General features: G+C 58.6%; 3 protein-coding genes across 3 annotated transcripts; 2 read left to right on the forward strand and 1 right to left on the reverse strand.

The window, feature by feature from the left end:
* Positions 1-2008: 2008 nt before the first annotated feature.
* On the forward strand, positions 2009-3201 carry VPS37D (VPS37D subunit of ESCRT-I; the record flags this gene model as incomplete). Its single annotated transcript, XM_079544964.1, has 4 exons — positions 2009-2131; positions 2292-2463; positions 2577-2659; positions 2809-3201. 4 exons carry the CDS (start codon positions 2009-2011, stop codon positions 3199-3201), a joined length of 771 nt encoding a protein of 256 aa, XP_079401090.1.
* A 5157-nt stretch (positions 3202-8358) lies between these two features.
* DNAJC30 (DnaJ heat shock protein family (Hsp40) member C30) lies at positions 8359-9130 on the reverse strand (the record flags this gene model as incomplete). Its single annotated transcript, XM_079544931.1, has 1 exon — positions 8359-9130. The coding sequence occupies one exon, from the start codon at positions 9128-9130 to the stop codon at positions 8516-8518; it is 615 nt and encodes a 204-aa protein (XP_079401057.1). The 3' UTR covers positions 8359-8515.
* Positions 9131-9254: 124 nt separating this feature from the next.
* Positions 9255-13524, forward strand: BUD23 (BUD23 rRNA methyltransferase and ribosome maturation factor; the record flags this gene model as incomplete). Its single annotated transcript, XM_079545151.1, has 12 exons — positions 9255-9302; positions 9388-9425; positions 9514-9609; positions 9700-9782; positions 9854-9950; positions 10636-10732; positions 11054-11104; positions 11671-11756; positions 11966-12011; positions 12243-12304; positions 13231-13320; positions 13470-13524. 12 exons carry the CDS (start codon positions 9255-9257, stop codon positions 13522-13524), a joined length of 849 nt encoding a protein of 282 aa, XP_079401277.1.
* Positions 13525-15434: the final 1910 nt, after the last annotated feature.

The raw sequence follows: 15434 nt of genomic DNA on the forward strand, positions 1-15434 counted from the left end.
CTACAGGGACTGCAACGTCACAGGGCCCTCTGTGGAGATGGGAGCATCTCCAGAACTGGAAGCACCCAAAGTTAAATGAGAGAGCCAGATCTGGTTTGGGGTGAATTCTGCTACACAAAAGATGGACTAGAAAACATAAACGTGCCTCTGCCAACAGTCAGTCATCCCCTAACCCAGAAGGGAACATCCGTCCCAGGAAAAGGCCATGTTTTCCTTTGCAATGGGCACAGCATGGGGAGGGAGCGCCCAGGGCAGCTCCGTGAGAGTGGCAGCGGCTGGAAGAGGTGGCAGCAATGGGAGGGTGGGTGGCGGAAAGGTGCTCCCCCCATGCACACACACTCCCACTGTCCTCAGAGTGGCTTTGGCTTCCAAAGCCAGAAGGTCCCATGCCATGGATTGTCACTGAGCAGGCTGTGAAATAATGGTGCTGCTCCCCCTATGCCTCTGCTGTTTCTAACGGCAGGCAAAATGGAGCTGCGATTGCACTGCCAGACCAAGAGGTGCTGCTGCTTTCTGCTCAAGCTCCCCAGAAGCAGAGCAGCAACATAGGCCAGGATGACCAAGAGGTCCCTTCCAACCCCTACGATTCTGTGATTCCGTGATCAGGAGACCAAATGGTCTGCTGTTCTGCTCAGGGGAGGGAAGGGACGCTGGTTTGGGGAAAGTGGTTTTAAGTTTGCCGTTAGTTCTCACTGCTCTGGTCCGTTAGCAACAGGCAGTAAATCATACTAATCTCCCTGTGCCAGGTCTGTATTGGATCTAACAGTAATTGGTGAGTGATCTTCCCTTCCTTATCTCAACACATTTGCCCTTTTCCATCCTATTTTCTCCCCCTGTCCTTCTGCAGAGAGGAGTGAGAACCACATGGTAGAGACCACGGTGGTAAGAGAGAGTCTGGGGAAAGGAAGACTTCCACTTGGGCCATTGTTGTGCAGTGATAGGTCAGGGGGCAACAGGCACAAACCCAGACAGTTCACACCAACACAGGGGAAAACTTCTTTGCTGTGAGGGTGCCAGAGCCCTGGAAGAGCTGCTGAGGGAGGTGGGGCAGCCTTCTTCTCTGGAGACATTCACAACCCGTCTGGATGCCTTCCTGTGCAACCTGCTGCACAGACCTGCTGGGGGAAATTGGACTGGGAGAGCTCCAGAGGTCCCTCCCCATCCCTGTAGTTCTGCGACTCCGTGCAGCTGCCCATCAGGGTGAAACCAGCTGTTGGCCAGTTAAGAACCAGCCTTTGTACAAGTCTCTGCAGGTGTGTCTTTAGATACAGCAAAGACGTACTTTTGTCTAGGTCAGGATGACCACCCTAGAAACTGCTGTAGTCATTTATTAGAGGAACTCCTAAATTCACAATGAAATACTGGACCCCACAGCCCCTTGCACGGTTTTCTCCTTCAGCACCAGCCAGGCAGGAGGACCTTGAGGGTGCAGCACTCAGTGCCTGTTTCCTACCGAGGTGCTGGTGGCACTTTGGGGTGCAGGGATGCTCCCTGAAGTTTCAGCAGGGGAGCAGAGTCTTGAGCCCTGAGCACGCTGAGGGTGGCAGCGGGCAGCAAAGCATTCAAGAGTGGCCTCAGTGCTAGCATGTGCACAGAATGCACAAGTGCAATGCAGGCCTACACACTGCGAAGCAGGATGTGCACAGCATAGTGCTGCATGGGGCACACAGAGCGGTGTAGGAGCTGCTCACTGCGCTGCGAGAGCCACCCCATCTGAGGCAGTGCTGCATACATACACGGAGTTGCAGCCTGCACACAGTGGGAGCAGCGCAGGTTGCACACAGCAGGTGCAGACGCACACAGCAGGTGCAGTGCAGGACGCAGTGTAGGCTCGATGCAGGATGCACGCAGAGGGTGCGGTGCAGAACGAGCACAGCCGAGGACGGCCCCGCGCACGCCGGCGGCCCCTTTAAGGCTGCGGGGCGGGGCGGCGCGGCGGGGCCGGGCGCGGGGTTGCGGCTCCCGGTGCTGGCGGCGGCGGCGGGGGGGCTCCGGCCGTGCCCGGCCCATGGCCCGGCCCCCGGCGCCTCCCGGGGCCCCGCGCTGCTTCGGGGCGCTGAGCACGGGGCAGCTGCGGGCGCTGCTGCAGGACGAGCCCCGGCTGCAGCGCGCCGTCCGCCTCAGCAGGAAGGTAGGGCCGGGCCGGGATGCGGTGCGGTGCGATGCGATGCGGTGCGGTGCGATGCGGTGCGGTGCGGTGCGGTGCGGTGCGATGCGGTGCGGTGCGGTGCGGTGCGATGCGGTGCGGTGCGGTGCGATGCGCGCTCCGCGCCGCTCACCGCCCGCCGCAGTTCCAGGCGCTGCAGCGGGAGCGGGAGGAGCGGCTGGCGGCCAACAGCGCGCTGGCCCGGGACAACCTGGCGCTGCGGCCGCGGCTGGAGGACGGGAAGGCGGCCCTGGCCATCAAATACCAGGAGTTGCGCGAGGTGCGCGAGGCGTGCCGGGCCAAGTTGCGGCGCCTGGGTGAGTGCGGAGCGATGGGTGCGGGGCTTCCCGGCGGGGGGAGCGCCCGTCGTGCCGGAAGGGGGGACCCCGGGAGGGGAGGTTCCCGGCAGCGCCGCGCTGTCCCCGCACAGAGGCGTACCTGGAGGAGTGCGGCCCGCAGCGCGCCCTGGATCGGCTCCGAGCCGCGCTGGACTCGTCCGAAGCGGAGGCGGAGGTGAGCGGGTGTGAAGCGGAGGCGGATGAGAGCCCCGCGTTGTGCCCTGCCGTATGCGGGCACCGAGGGACGGCGCGGGGCTCGGGGATTTGGGGGGACCTCGCCTGTACAGCGCTCCGCCCGACGCACCCGCACCGCCCGTCCCGCAGGCGCAGATGCAGAGGTTCCTGGCGCACGAGGTGCCCCTCGATGCCTTCCTGGAGTCCTTCTGCCGGAGCCGCGCGCGCTCCCACGTCTCTCGGACGCAGCTGGAGAAGCTACAGGAGCTGCTGCAGATGGGCCGGGAGCCTGCGGGGGAGACCCCGGGGCTCAACCCGGCGCCGGACCGCGGCGCGGCCTCCCCTAAAGCCCTGGAGCTGCGCTGCGGCTTCGTGCCCGCCGTCCTTGTCCCCGCGGCGGCCGTTGTACCCTTCGCCGTGCCGCCCAAGCACCGTCTCCCGGCCTTGGGACAGCCGCCGGTCGCCCCGCACCCTGCTCCGCACGCGACCCCGCTCAGCCCCCGGCCCTTCCGCCGCCGGGAGCCGGAGCCGCTGCAGCCGTAGAGGTGCGGGACCGGGGAGCGGCGGGCGCGGAACTCCGGGAGCTGCTGCGTGCGGGGAAGAAGCGGCTGCATCCGCTGCGGGAGGGGGGCAGAGAGTGCGTCGGTGGGCCCGGGAGGTTGGAGGCAGTGGGGAAGGAGGTCCGGCAGCGCGGCCCGCTACGCGCTCCCCAAATAAAGGCTTTGTTCCACACCGCGTGGGTCCGGCTGTGAGCGGGGGGATGGGGCAGGGAGAGGCGGTTCCCTGGCTTGGAGAGACCCCTGGGCTGGGCTGCGCCCGGGGGTGGCAATGGCTGCTCCAGGGGGGACACAGAGCCCGTGAGCACGAGGAGTGCGGTTCCCCCCCAGCCAGGCACCAAGTATGGCCCCCCAGCTCAGCCCCACACATGGCAACGGTTTGGGGCCATGTGGGGGCCTTGTGCCAAGCAGCTCCCCTTTGCTCCCAACACCCATGGGAGGTAAGCACAGCCTGGGTGCACCCTGCAGTGCTCTCAGTGCCCATTGCCCTCCTGACCCTGGGAAAGGCCACAGAGCGCTGAGCTGAGCTCTGCTGGACGTACCCCGTGTTGTCCCACACTGCTCTGCTGTGGTCCTCAGTCTCAGGGGATGGACAGGGAGATGCAGGCGGGAGGCAGTGGGGAAGCTCTGCATCTTTCAGCCACTGCCCTGTGGCACTCCTCCCCACTCCCATGCTGCTGATTCTGCCCTTTGGTTTGTTAAAACATGGCTTTAAGATGAGGATAAAGGGCCAGCCACAGGGATCATGCTGTACAGGTCCTCTCCCTGGGGAAGCTCCATGTCACCCATCTCAGGGCTGTGCTGGTGGGCTGTGCTGTGGTGCCCCAGAGCCCTGAGGCTCAGGCAGAGTTGAGGGAGCAGTGTGATGAGTGCTGCTGCACACACAGAGTGCCATGTGCTGAGCCACGAGGGCTCAGTGTATGGGGTCTGGGGGTGAGCACAAGGCTTTTCCTTGGGGATCTGGCTACTCACGTTTGGGAGAGAAAGGCCAACACAGCACATGGCTCAGGTGGAGCACTTGCATGGGCTGAACGCTGGCAGTGGTGTGGAGATGTGGCAGTTCCCTGCAAGACAAGACCTGAAGCAGCACCGGGACTGCGACTGGGACTGGAGTACGTGTGGCTGTCTCGGAGGAGTCACAGCATCCAGAACACAGCACAGCTGCCGGTGTGCCTGGCGCCTCCCACTGGGCTGCCAGGGCCAAGTGCTCCCGGGCTCAGCATCAGCTCCAGGACCCCTCTGACCCAAGAAGCATGAGTTCCTCTAGGCGAGCAACAGCCTCTCCCAAGCCCATGAAGGCAGTCAGAAACACAAACCCACAGCGAGGCGCGATCCTGTGCCACACTGCAGCAGCCTTAACTGATTTTTCTCTGTGGGTCCTGCAGCCCCTCTGGGTCCCTGCCTGGCTCATGAGCGGTGGGACTGCACAACCACACTGGGTGGAGCTGGCTGCCCCAGCCTGGCGCATTTGGGCTTGGTGGGCCAGCAGTAGCCGTGGGCAGGCAGAGGAGTGCCCCAGTGCAGGCAGGTGCCTGGACACCTTGCACGCCACAAGGCTGCTCTGCAGGGGATAAAATCCCTGGGGTGGGGCTGCCAACAGCAGTGGTGACGTGGTACAGTATTCCCCCTGGGTCTCCCTGTGTGGCAGTGCAGAGCTAGCAGCAGGGCTGTTAATGGGGAACTCTATTAACAGAGGTGCACTGCAGGGCATGATTGAATGGGAGGGGAGCAGGTGCTGCCAATCGTGCAGCTCTGCCCTGGGACTTTGCACCAGGACCCACTGCAGCAGGGCTGGGGGCACTGCTCTGCCCACGGACCCCAGGGCAAAGCAGGTCTGGGGCTGTCCCAGGGTCCCAGAGTCCCCTTGCTGCTGCTCAGGACCCCTACTTGCCCAGCCTGCAGCTCCCTTGGTCCTGCCCACAGGCCTGCCACGCACCAGGTCCTTCCTGGCTTCTCCAGATGGCTGAAGAGGCCCTGAGGCACGGAACCCCTATGCCCACACACCACTCCACTCACAGCCAGGGAGAGCAGCCCATGACTGGGCTGGGGGAGGGCAGCCAGCGCAGCACCAAGCACGTGGCCTTTGCAGGCAGCTCATGAGCTCCTGTGCCCCCTCAGGCTGCAGGGCAGCCATGGCTGCAGGTGTGGGGGCAGCGCCTGCAGCTCCCAAGTAGCAGGAAGCAGCAATCACAGCACTGCTGCTGCAGCACCAACCTGTGGACTGTGCCTGACTTCCAAGGGGCTGACAGGCTCTGTGCAGACCTGTTTCTCTTTGCAGGGAGCTTTCATTTGATTCAGCATCGCAACAGCTAAGCTTTGCTTTTGTCCTCTTTCCCCTTTTTCTCCATGAGCTGCTGGTCCCCGTGGGCTTTTACAACTTACACGGTCCCTGCTGTGACACTGCAGCTATCACAGCTCAATCCTGCCAGATGTTCTCTGGCACTCGTGGCACAGGTAGCTCACAAAGAGTGTGCTCACCTGGCTAAAGGAAAGCCGTGTGCTCCTGGCAGCTCTCCATCAGGGAAAACAACTGGGGAACGAGAATAAATATTGAACATGATGACAGCATGGACACAATGCAATGGGAGGCTAGAAACCTCATGTGCTGGAAAGTGGCTGCTGGTCTGTGAATCCGGACGACCTCCAACCTCTAGGCACCTGATTTCCTGACTTCTGTCTTGCAGCAGCTGGCCATTCTGCCCAAGAAACAGAGGTGACAAACTGGAGAAACCAATGTCCAGCTTTTGGCTGGAATAGAGCTACTTCACTGGAACAGACTGCCCAAGGAGGCTGTGGATGCCCCACCCCTGCAGGCATTCAGGCCAGGCTGGACTCTGGGCAGCCTGGGCTGCTGGTTGGCGACCTGCACACAGCAGGGGGTTGGAACTGGATGAGCGCTGTGGGCCTTTTCAACCCAGGCCATTCTGTGATGCTTTTCTTCCTATTAGCAGGTATGGTGCTGGTAACATCCCAGACACAGGGATGTTACTTTTGGGGTGTTACAGTGTCTGGTTGTAATGGGCATGCATACTGTATACAAAGTGCAAAAATAGCACTATAGCAGCTAATGGGAAGAAATTCCCCCCATACTCTGCATACCAGGCTTCCCCTCCTCCAACCAAACCCAGCAGCAAAGCTGAGCATTTACTCACCTCTTCCAAAGCAGTGAACCCAGCAGATACGTCACAGCTCAGCCCAAGCACACCAGAGGCAGCACTGTTTGTAGTAGCAGGAGTGAAGTCTGCCCACAGAAGCCATCCCACCCACTCCCAGTGACTGCAAGCTGCCCCTCCAACAGGTCTCAGGGTAAAAAAGGCACCTCCTCACAAGCATCATTTTCAGGCTACTGTGGTCACTGAGTGAACACCCTCCCACCTCCCACTTTCCAGCAAGTACAAAGAATATTTACTGCTCAAGCCTGTCAAAAGAAAGACACGTCAGTTCATCATTAGTTTATGGATGGATAATTTTAACGTTCAGGATGTGTCACGGAGACCTGAAGAGGAACAGGAAGAACCAGCATTATGAACTGCCCTCACCACCACGGTAAGGCACATTGATGAGCCCAGCTTTAGTGCCTTGATTTCAGACACAAGCACAGATCAGGAGAGTCAGACGTCTCAAAGGAGTGCTTCCCTGTCCAGTGCCAGGGACCAGAGCAGTGCCAGCAGCACAGCGCTCAGCTCCTCCTGCTCCATGCTGCACTACACCCAACCCACTCCCTGCCTGGAAGCCCGAGCACCATACACAAAGAGACCAACCCAAAGACAATGTGCGTTTGGCAGGACAGCCTTAAAAACTGGCAAATCACAACACCAGGAACTAAAGAGATGCTCCTTGTAGCACCCGCTGCTTCCATGGCTGCGCAGAGCTCTTCCAGCCTGTGAGAGAATGCTGCTGGCCAAGCTCTTCCTGCGAAGTCGCCTCTCGGGGCAGTAAGGGATGAGGCTCACTGCACAGAAGTGCATGGCTGTGCTGGCACAGAGCCACAGCTTTAGACGCTTCCACTCTATAACCAGTGCCCTCGAATGCCAGGCTCCCCCTGCTCTCCACATGCTAACGTTTTAGGACTATAATCACAACAACAGAGGATCCTGGAAAGCTCTCTTTTCCTGTGCTGAATTTACCCAAACACACAGCAGCCTCTGCAGTTAAGAGTGGTACAATTCTTTCCAGAAGAGACAGGAGACTCTCCTGTAGCAGCACATACCACCTACCAGTACACTGCACTCTGCCCTGCCGCTGCCTTGGGCTCAGCTCAGTATCACACAGTATCAGCACAGTATCAACAGTATCACAACTCTAATCACAGAACTCCATCGCTGAAAAACACGAGGTGTTTGCTTTTGTTTGTAATGGGAAAAATCACAACCCTGCATCACAGCAGTGAGGGGACAGCACGGCTTTGGCACAGTCCAGCCCAGCAAACACAGCGCAAAGTACTGCAGACGTCGTCCTTGGCACTCCGGGTGTTGCAACACAGTGTTCCAGCAAGCTTCGCTCTCTGCCAGCAGTACCATGTAGGTAAAACCTTCACCCAAGGAAAGACAGGCACTCTTAGAGACAATCTTCAGTTCCTGAATCACTTCAGTACTTAACTAGGAAATACTCCTATGTGCAAAAAGTGCTCACAGACATGTCAAACACAAATATTGCCACTGACAAAAGCGTACCGCTCCCAGCCCAACGGCCGTACGGACAGCAAAGCTCCTAGCAAGCCCTCGCCAAGGCGGGCTGCCATGCACAGCCAGGTGTTTGGGGCAGCACCTCCGGGTGATGGCACACGCTGACCGGGACACAGGCAACCAGAGGCCCACGTTCCATTCCTTCAGGCTGCCAAAACCGAGAGCTCTGCGCTCAGCACAGTGAGGCAGGCCCCAAGCAGAGAAACACAGGGTCACAGCGCAGGCTGGAGACCAGCACTCAATAAATGTACCAAGTGTGACAGCACAAAAGCAGCGACTTGGGATTAATGGAACCCACAGAGAGAAATTACTTGACATCAGCAACAGCATCTCCAGGAATGCATGCAGCACACAGACACCGCTGGCAATTATTTAATCTCTACCGTGGCTCAGCAGAACAGAGATGTGGTTCCCACCGGGGTCACAGCACAGTGCCAGTGGAGGAGATGTCAGGGGCCACAAAGGTCAATGTCCCCGCCGGGCGCCTTGCGTGGGGTCTGCTGGCAAACGAGGCATGCGGCGGCGGTGTGGGGCCGTACGGCTATAGAAGCAACGCCGAGCCCCCGCACGGGTCCCACACAGCCAGAGGGCTGCCAGCACCGCGCCGGCCCGCCGCTACTTGAGGCCGTAGAGCATCGCGAAGCCCAGCACGAAGACCAGCCCAACCGTGAGGTCCGTCAGGAACCGTAGGCGGCCCTGGGCCGCGGCCTCCTCCCGGCAGAGGCGCAGCCGCTCCCGCCGCGCCCGCAGCGCCCGCTCCCGCTCCAGCTGCTCGCCGTAGTGCGCGCGGTAGAAGGCGTCGAAGTCGAAGGGCGGCGGCACGGGGCCGCGGCGGGCGGCGGCGGCGCGTGCGGGGGGCGGCGCGGCGGGAGCGCGGCTCGAGGGCCGGGGGGCGCCGCGCACGTCGTCGCGGCTGAGGGCGCCGAGGTCGTACTTGCGGCGCAGCGCGGCGCTGCCCAGCACGCGGTAGGCCTCGCTGACGGCGGCGAAGCGCTCGGCGGCAGCCGCGCTGCCCGCGTTGCGGTCCGGGTGGAAGCGGAAGGACTGCCGGTAGTACGCCGCCTTGATCTGCGCCGGCGTGGCGGTGGGCGGGACGTCCAGCACCTCATACAGCGTGCGGCGCGGCGCCTTGCCGCTCTCTGAGCTCCCACCGCAGCGCGGGGCCGCGCCCAGCCCCAGTCCCGGTCCCGGGAGCAGGAGGCGCCGCAGGCCCAGCGGCAACGGACCCATCGCTCAGCGCCCGCGCGCCGCCATCTTGCCCGAGGCGCGACGTCACTCGGGCGCGACTGATCGTGACGTCACTCTGGCGCGACGCAGAGACGCGTGGCGCCGTGCGGTGACATCATCACGCAGCATGGCGAGCGGCGGGCGGCGGCCGGAGCACCGCGGGCCTCCCGAACTGGTGCGGGCGGGGCGGGCCGTGCGGGCAAACCGGGCCGGGCCCGGGCTCACATCCCACTCCCCCCCTTTCCATTCTGCTGTTGCAGTTCTACGATGAGACGGAGGCACGGAAGTACACTCAGAAGTACGGCGGGCGGTGGGACCGGGGGCTTGGGCGGGGGGTCCGCGTGTGCCGCAGTGCCTCCGCCCACCCGCCGCCTTTCGCACCGCAGCTCCCGCGTGGCCGAGATCCAGGCGCAGATGGCGGCGCGGGCCGTGGAGCTGCTGGCGCTGCCCGAGGGACGGCCGTGCCTCCTCCTGGACGTGGGGTGAGCGGCGCGCGGTGCGCGGCGGGGGGGCGGGGCGGGGCCGTCCCGGGAGGGCACCGTGAGTCGCCGTTGTCCCCTACCCGTCTGCAGCTGCGGCTCCGGACTGAGCGGGGAGCACATCTCCGAGGAGGGGCACTGCTGGATCGGGGTGGACATCAGCCGCGCCATGCTGGGTGAGCGTCCCTCCGCACCCCTTTGCAGGGAGTGCCGCGGGCGTGCGCTAAGCGCTGCGCTCCCTGCACAGATGTGGCTGTGGAGAGGGAGGTCGAAGGAGATCTGCTCCTCGCGGATATGGGCGATGGCATTCCCTTCAGGCCTGGCACGTTTGATGGCTGCATCAGGTGAGTCTGAGCACCTGAATGAGCCCTCTGCAGTGTGCACAGTGTGCTCGTCTTGTGTGAGAGAGCACTGTGACTCTCCTCGCTCTGCTGGCACGTGCAGCGCTGTGGGCTGTCTGACTCTTTTTGTGGCAGTGAATCAGCAGGATATTTGGACTAAATAAATTACAGGTGATGTACTTTCAGGTGAGTTGAGATGTGCACCAAAGCATTTCGGATTGAGGGACTGGCCTCACAGCTGAGAAGAGGTTTGATGGTTGGTTTGGGGGCGAAGGCGTGGAGGAAATTAACACTTTTGTTAGAGAATGCTTCTTAAAGGTACTGGTACAGCGAGCACCTGTCTCTGGTGCTCTTTGTGCTGTCTCTTTGGTGTCTCTGTCACCAAACCTGTGTGGCTACTTATGGACTTTGTTAGGGCCACAACCAAGCACCTGAACACTCTCCTAAAGGAGAGGTCTGGTATTTCTGTTGCTTGAGTAACTGCTGCACCAGGTTGCTCGTAGCATGACATAGTGAGTCTCTATAGTGGCTTTACCACAAAGTAAGGTAAGGCTATATGGAGAAAAATGAATAATTTTCTCTGAAGCCAAGCACACGCTCAGTACTAAAAGAATGCTCAAAGGGAGGTGGGAGGCGCTGCTGAGGAATTGATGGTTCAGTGTCCTGCGGGTCTTGATTTCTTTTGCAGTATCTCTGCAGTGCAGTGGCTTTGTAACGCTGACAAGAAGTCACACAGTCCTCCAAAACGCCTTTATCGGTTCTTTTCAACTCTTTATACTGCCTTGGTAAGTGTCATGTTCTCTCAGTCAGCCCTCTGCCTATTTTGATATCCCCACCTGTGCCTTGTAGCAAGACTTTGAGTAACTGAAATGTAGGATTAGCTGCAGCATCCATTCCTTGACTGCTTCCCTGTCTGCACAGTGCCTGTGTTTCTGCAGTTCCTGCTGCTAGCCCTGTGCCTTGCTGTGCTCTGGTGACTCCGGCTCTACCATCTGAGCTGCTCTCCTGGGAAGGTTCTCCAGGAGGCTTCCTGAGGGTTGTGGACTGGGCAGTAAGAGGGAAAGCCTGCTCTAAGCCACGCTTGTGACTTACCTTGTTTCCCACAGGCCCGAGGATCCCGAGCCGTACTGCAGCTGTACCCTGAGAACTCAGAACAGGTACAGCAGAGAAGTGACATGCATGTTTAAGGCTCAGGATGCATTATGTTTTCCTGCATTGGGTCTTTGTGTCCTTCCTCCCACCTGTAAAGCTCTGCAAGAACTAGAGGGGAAAAAAAAAAGAAAAAAAACCAACCAACAGTTAGGAGAATGCCCTATGTCTTTTCCCCTGTTCACAGTTGGTCTTGGGCTGAGCCTTAAAATCCAAGGAATTGGCAGGATGTGATCTACAGCTGCTGTGCAGCGTGTTCCTTTGTGTGATGGGTTTGAAGACTGGGCTGTTGTAGTCATCAGTGCTGTAGTTAATTTCCTAAGGCTGGAAAATCCTTCCCTGTATCCCCCTCTGAGAATCTGCTCTTCCAGTTAACCCAGGGTAGGCAGAGGAGCAGGGAGAACTAAGGAAATGCTGCAGACTTTTGTCTGGATCCTAACGCAGAGCTGAGGGCTTGGGACAGGGTTTAACAGGAGCAGGGTTGACTTGTCTTTGGCACACACAGTCAGCTGTGTCTGGCCACACAGGGCGGTGAGTGCTAAATAAATGTCTTTTGTTTGTGCTCCTTTTTCAGCTGGAGCTCATCACGGCCCAAGCCATGAGAGCTGGCTTCACTGGTGGCATGGTCGTAGATTACCCCAACAGCACCAAAGCTAAGAAGTGAGTCCTGTGTCTTTGTGTATGGGCATGTGTGGGGTGAAGCATAGCTTCAGCAGCTGTTATTGTAAGCTGTGCTCCTTTCTCCCAGGATACAGTCCTGGGCAGAGATGACAGCTTGGATCTGACTGTATTATAAAAGCTGACAGTCTTGCTTCAGAACTGGGAATCGCGCGTTGCCTCCTCGCTTCACGCTCCTCTTGTTCTTTCAGGTTCTTCCTCTGTCTCTTTGTTGGGACATCTGGCACGTTACCAAAGGTAAGGAACTCAGCCAAGCAGCAGAAATGGCTGCCGGCTGATGTGGAAGAGCTGTGGGCCGGGGGCAGCCCCATGTATGCAGATACAGCTTACGTGTTTCTTTGCCACAATTTCTGGGAAATCAGCTTGCTTCTGCCACAGTCCTTCTCCTGGCGAAGCACTGCTCCCCATAATTGGATGGCAGTGACCATCGGCTCTGTCTTCTCCAGATGAAAAGTCTCTGTTTTTCAGGGCCTTGGTACTGAGTGTGCTGATGGAGAAGAGATACGTCAGGCAAAATTCACCAATGAGAGGTATTGTTTGCTTAGTGGAGTTGTCCCCAGGTGTCAGAGGGTGTGAGAACTCAGTTTTGCTGGCTGAGGACTGCGGTGCTGCCATGCATAAAACGGCTGGAGGGAGGGGATGGGGGCACTAGGGTGGCTCTCTGCAGCCCAGATGGGCACTGCTCTGTCGTGCTGAAGGGATGGGCAGGACAAGCTGCTTCGACTAGAGAGCTTTGCAGTGCTGTCAGGGAGCTGTCCTTGATGCTTACTGTGAAACTGCAGCTGAGCAATTACTTGGAGGTGCACTTCTGTCTGGCACTCAGTGCTGGAGCATAGGCCGTTGATGGTGGGAGGGGGTTGTTTTCAGGAGGTTGTTTTTTGGTGGGAAGGCTATGTCTGAAGTCTTATATTCCATTCTTTCCCCAGTGAATTTTTTTGCTGTGATTGCATAGCAGCTGCTTGGGTGGTTTTTCCTTCTGGCCGGGTCTCCTCCCGTGGTAGCGCTGCAAGGAGGAGTCCCTCTTGCAGCCAGTGGGAAGAGACAGAGAATAAAAACCAGAGGAAAGTCGTCGTGGCTGCCAGGAGCTGGTGGCTGTCATGTTTTCCTGCCTCTTACACTGCGGTGCTCTGCTCACTTAGTCCAGAGGGGATCTCATCATTAAGTCTGTAGCACAGCTGACAGCCGGTTGGGAAATTGGGGCCTTTGCTGCATTCAGAGTAGGGCAGACAAGGTGCGTGTATCAGATACAGCAGAGGGCAGTGCTGGCCTGCTGCAACTGCGAAGGGTAGGTGTCTCTTTGCTCAGAGCCAGGGCTGGTGGCAGCCTCCCTCCTGCAGCAGTGCCTGGGCTTGGACGGTGTGGCCACACCTTGCTGTTTCTGAGTGGGAATCCTCCAGAGCACAGAGGTGTGCCCCCACTCCAGTTCCTCCCTAGCTTCTGTTTGCTCTCTTTGTAGGATACGATTCAGAAATGCCAAGGGCAAGTCTGTGAAGAAAAGCCGGGACTGGATTCTTGAGAAGAAAGAACGCAGACGACGACAGGGCAAGTAAGTTCAGCTGGGTCCCGCTTCAGCTGAGGCTGACTGCTGGCCTGGCTTGCTGTCACCCGCTTAGACTTCTGCCATGATCTACCTTCCCTTCCTGTCCCAGAGTGGCCTGTGGATCACACTGAGCTGCTCTTTGCTTTTCTCCCCAGGGAAGTGCGGGCAGACACAAAATACACCGGTCGGAAGCGCCGCCCTCAGTTCTGATTTGCTGTGGACATTACTGACATGGAGGATTGTGTGCTGGCCTCGTTAGTGAGCCTCTTGTGGATGGCCCCAATGGGCTTCCTAGGCCTGGGACTTGCAGGAGCCACGGTGACCTGTCTCAACAACTGTACACTGGCTCAGGTGCAGCCAAACTGCTAACTTCAAAGCTTCCAGCTGTTTTCTTTGTGAAGAGAAAGCAGCACAGCGTTCTGGCCACTTGGAGCTTCAGGCAAGCCCAGAGCATTATATGCAGACTTTTCTCTAAACAGTCAACAGGTTGAAAGAGTTGCTGGTCTCCTGTGTCATGTCAGTGCAGGGGAGCACTGAGCTGGGAAACAGAGTAGCTGGTTCCTTGCCAGCTTCCCCTCTGTGTGCCAGGAAGTAGCCAGGCAGTATTAGAGGTGTGTGTTCCATGGGTGCACATCTTCTGGGCAGGTGGGCACAGCTGTTATTTGAGCTCTCCTGCGGTGACTCCTCTCGCGTGTTCTTCACGTCAGCCCCCCTGTCTGTGTTACTGCTCTGAGGGTGTTGGAGTCTCCCCACCCCAGTCCTTGCTCCCTGTCACTTCCACCCTTCCCCTTTAACAGAAGTGCCAGCCAGAGCTCTACAGTTACAAATGTTTATTCTACATAAAAATTCCACAAAATGGGAAGCTGTTTTGCACCCAAAGCTTTTGGGAGAAGAAAGGCAGGCCAGCAGAGTGGGAAAGGGGGGAAAGGGTGAAGGAGATAAGAGGCAACAATACAGTGTCATCCAGCCCAGTGAGACAGAGCAAGCCAGGGTCAAGATCCACATAGAAAACAAGGACACTTAGCTCACAGTACAGCAACAGTACAACTCCACAGGGGGCTTGGAAAGCCTTCAAGTACATTACTTACTAAAAAAAAATAATAATAATAAAAAAAAAAAACTGAAAAAAAACCCAAAACAATCCTCAGTTCAAGTGCAAGCTGTGTGTGCCCCACACTGCTCGTAAAATACTGCATCAACATGCTCCCGGCGCTGGGGGGCAGGTGGCACTTGGAACAGAGGTGGTGGAACCCAAAGGACAAGTGGGCTGAGGTTGGAGGTTAGAAAGAAAAAGTGAAATGTTTCTCCAAAGCACAACCACGCTGTTGGTGATTTGGTCTGTACATGCAATGACAGGCAGGTAAAAAGGAACTGAACGGGGCTTCCCGTAGTGCAGGGGTAATTATTGCACCAAAACACCCTCCCCTCACAGTGAGGGCAGTGCGAGACAGCCTGCGGGGCAGCGATGGCAGCGTGCTCCTCTGCCTCCCTCGTGCCAGAGCCTGCGGCCACTGCTGCCTGTGCAGACCCAGTGAAGCGCCAGTGGCAGAATCACGGCTCTGCTGCCGGCAGTGGCGGCGCTCACAAGGAACAAGCATCAGCTGTTCAGCACTCTTCTGGGCCTCCTGCCTTTACTGGGGCGGGCTGAAGCCCTGATGTCATGTGAGCTTGTGCCACAGGAACCACTTGTTGGAAGAAAAGTATCCCCTTGTGCTAGCAGTGGGCATTGCTACGGGGAGAGCCTGAGATGAACTTTCTTGCCTGCCTGCCTAGGAGCGGTGCTACCAGCAGTAGTGTTATTGCTTCCCATGGGGGCCTGGTGCTCTCCCTCACTCAACAGGGCACTGTGTGCAAACTGCAGGAGCAGGCACTTGCACAGTGGGGCATGTCAGCCCCAGCTCTGTGCCCCATAGCCAGACATGCCCACAAAGCAAGGGCTGTGCCCATGCCCAACCGCCACGTTGGAGGGGAGCTTCACACCCAGCCTGTCCCTGCTGGCAGCAATCCCAGTGCCCCAGACCCTCGTGCCCACACAGCCTGCAGCACTGGAGCTCACACCGGTCACCACAGGAATGTGAAAGAAGGGGGCTCCAGTCTTGGATGTCTGACAGCCACAGCTG

This window comes from Tetrao urogallus, assembly GCF_951394365.1.
Source record: "Tetrao urogallus genome assembly, chromosome: 20".
Taxonomy (NCBI): domain Eukaryota; kingdom Metazoa; phylum Chordata; class Aves; order Galliformes; family Phasianidae; genus Tetrao; species Tetrao urogallus.